At 46.7% G+C, this 2,500-nt stretch overlaps 1 protein-coding gene across 1 annotated transcript in view; it reads left to right on the top strand.

The window, feature by feature from the left end:
* LOC307235079 (chloride channel protein 2-like) overlaps positions 1 to 2,500 on the top strand; it is a gene marked incomplete at its 5' end in the record, with an annotated part of 128,130 nt that overhangs the window by 73,851 nt on the left and 51,779 nt on the right. The window contains one exon of the mRNA XM_080007051.1: positions 1,006 to 1,137. Within this exon, the coding sequence (XP_079863177.1) occupies positions 1,006 to 1,137 (132 nt within the window). The remainder of the gene's footprint in view (positions 1 to 1,005; positions 1,138 to 2,500) is intronic.

Here is a 2,500-nt window from a genome sequence, read left to right as displayed (position 1 = left end):
CCTCCCTTCCCCTGCCGCCGCCACTTCCACAAGTGTCAACTGGTACTGGCGCTGGAGACGGGCAAAACGAGGACAGCCTCGGCAGGAGGTAAGAAGCAGAAGAAGAAGAAGAAGACGACAAGAAACTCAAGAAGGAGGTGGAGGAAAAAGGAGAAGCTCCAGCAGAAGAGGAGGAGGAGAACAAAAGAAGAATATGACAGATCTTCCGGCGAACAACAGACAGTTGCAGAGCCTGCGTGACAGACGCTAATGAATCACCGGCAAATTGGATGCGTTTTGTACCAGCAATTAGTCATAATTAGTCAACAACAGTAACAGTGTGTGTGTGTGTGTGTGTGTGTGTGTGTGTGTGTGTGTGTGTGTGTGTGTGTGTGTATGTGTGTGTGTGTGTGTGTGTGTGTGCATATCGGATTGAGTGTTATATAACAACGAAAGCCCAGATTGCTCCTGAGTTAGGGCTGCAAGTGTATTTGGAACACACTGACACGGTGCTTTTCATCTCAGGGTCTGTAAGGCTCTGCAGGCCCATTGTTGGTAAAGTTGCATTGTTGGTAATTACTTCCTGACATGGTTTGTGACACGTTGAAATGGAACGGACGAATTGGCAGTCAGTTACTTTTTGATAGGAACCTCCCTACCGTCTCTGCCTCTGGCTGTATTACTCAGACTGCTTCCCCTTCAATGCAAATTGACCCCCTTGTGTTCTGGAACAATATTTGAATAATACACACACACACGCACATACACACACATCCTTTTACCCCAAAAGCATGAAGCAAATACGATAAAACCCTCAAACGCTTCCAAGGAACATTCCTGAACCCTGTCCACCTGCCGTGTTTTCCTGACAGCCCTAGTAATTCACTCATCTGACTCACCTGAGTAAAGTGTCCTAATCTAGCGTCCGCCCCCCACTCTCACTCCCTGTTTCCCCGCTTACCTTTCACCACCGTAACCCCCATCCTCCCACCCCCACCCCCTTTCTCGTCTCTCTCGTCATTGCAGTCTGCACGGTGCGCTGCCAGAAGTTCCTGATCTCGCGGGTTGGGGAGGACTGGATCTTCCTCATCCTCCTGGGGCTGCTCATGGCCCTGGTCAGCTGGGTGGTGGACTTCTGCATCGCCATCTGTCTCCAAGGTGAGATTCGGGAGGTGGGGCCGTGGGTGGGGGGTGGAGTGTGGTTGAGGCTTGACTGGTGGGTTGGCATTGAATGGCTTTGGTCTTTTTGTTGCTTTTGAAGTCTTTCGTCGAGGTGATTTGTCGCCACAGTGGGGTGGTCGTCACATCTCTTTTCGCAATGAGCGTCGTTATTTCGCTCAAAGAAGCATCGGATAGTGGCGATCAACATCGTTTCTCATAAATTCCTATGGAATTGTTTATTACAGTGGTGAAGCATTTCCATATACTTAAATATATACTAGAACTATATTCTCAAATATATACGTAAATCTTTATGCTTTGCCATTGATTTGGTGGTGCGCTTGCAGTATGGCTTGTGATACCCTCAATGACCACTAGGGGGCCATAGCAACCGATTGAAGATCTCTTCTCGAGTCAAACTTGATAAAATATGACTCAAAATGTCTTACCAGATGAGCTATAACATATGAGTTTTAGTCTAGTTTCATACTTTATATTACCTTACCATTCAATGTGACCAACCGCATTTGGATATTTTTCACTTCAATCCACGCTTGTGATGAAAATAACTTGCTACGGTGCAGATAATAATCCCAGCCCCACCCGTAACTTTTTAGTTTTAGAGAGGAGAGTGGAACCACGGGAGCGGAAAGGGAGAAAGTGGGTAGTTTAAAGTGGTTTAAACGAACGATTCAAAGGAGTTCATCTGAAACTAAATCGCCCCCGCTATAATTCATGTACATGTCTCTCTGGCTTTCTCTTTGACCAAGTACTTTATGTTTGACTGCGTGTGCGCGTGTGTGTGCTGTGCACTTCAATAGAGAACCCATACGTCTTCAGATGGGTTTCAGCTGCAAGGTACACTTTTTTCTTCTTTAATACAGTACATTAAACACCTGCCAGCAGAGACCACACACACACACACACACACACACACACACACACGCACACACACACAAAATACAGTCTCCCTGTGCAGTGGCTTTAGATGGCAGCTTTCCTATATGGAGTTAAAATGACATTAAGCCACGTTCCAGATAAGCACACCACACTTGGAGTGTGTATGCAACTGCGCGTGTGTGTGTGTGTTGTGTACCGCTTATGCGGCATGCATTTGTGAACTCAGGTGAGTATGCTTAGAAGTCCCTGCATGTCAGCTTTGCCTCAGGACTATACTACTGTATATTGTGTGCGTGTGTGTGCGTGTGTGTGCATGTCTGTGTGCGTGTGTGTGTGTGTGTGTGTGTGTGTGTGTGTGAATGCAGAGAGATGGATGCTTTTTAAAGGCAAGTGAGTCAACGAGAAGTGGGACATTCATCCTATCAAATCCTCTTGGCGTATACACACACACACACACACA

Source organism: Zeus faber (genome assembly GCF_960531495.2).
Source record: "Zeus faber genome assembly, chromosome: 9".
Taxonomy (NCBI): domain Eukaryota; kingdom Metazoa; phylum Chordata; class Actinopteri; order Zeiformes; family Zeidae; genus Zeus; species Zeus faber.
This window is presented reverse-complemented; position numbering and strand designations above follow the sequence as displayed.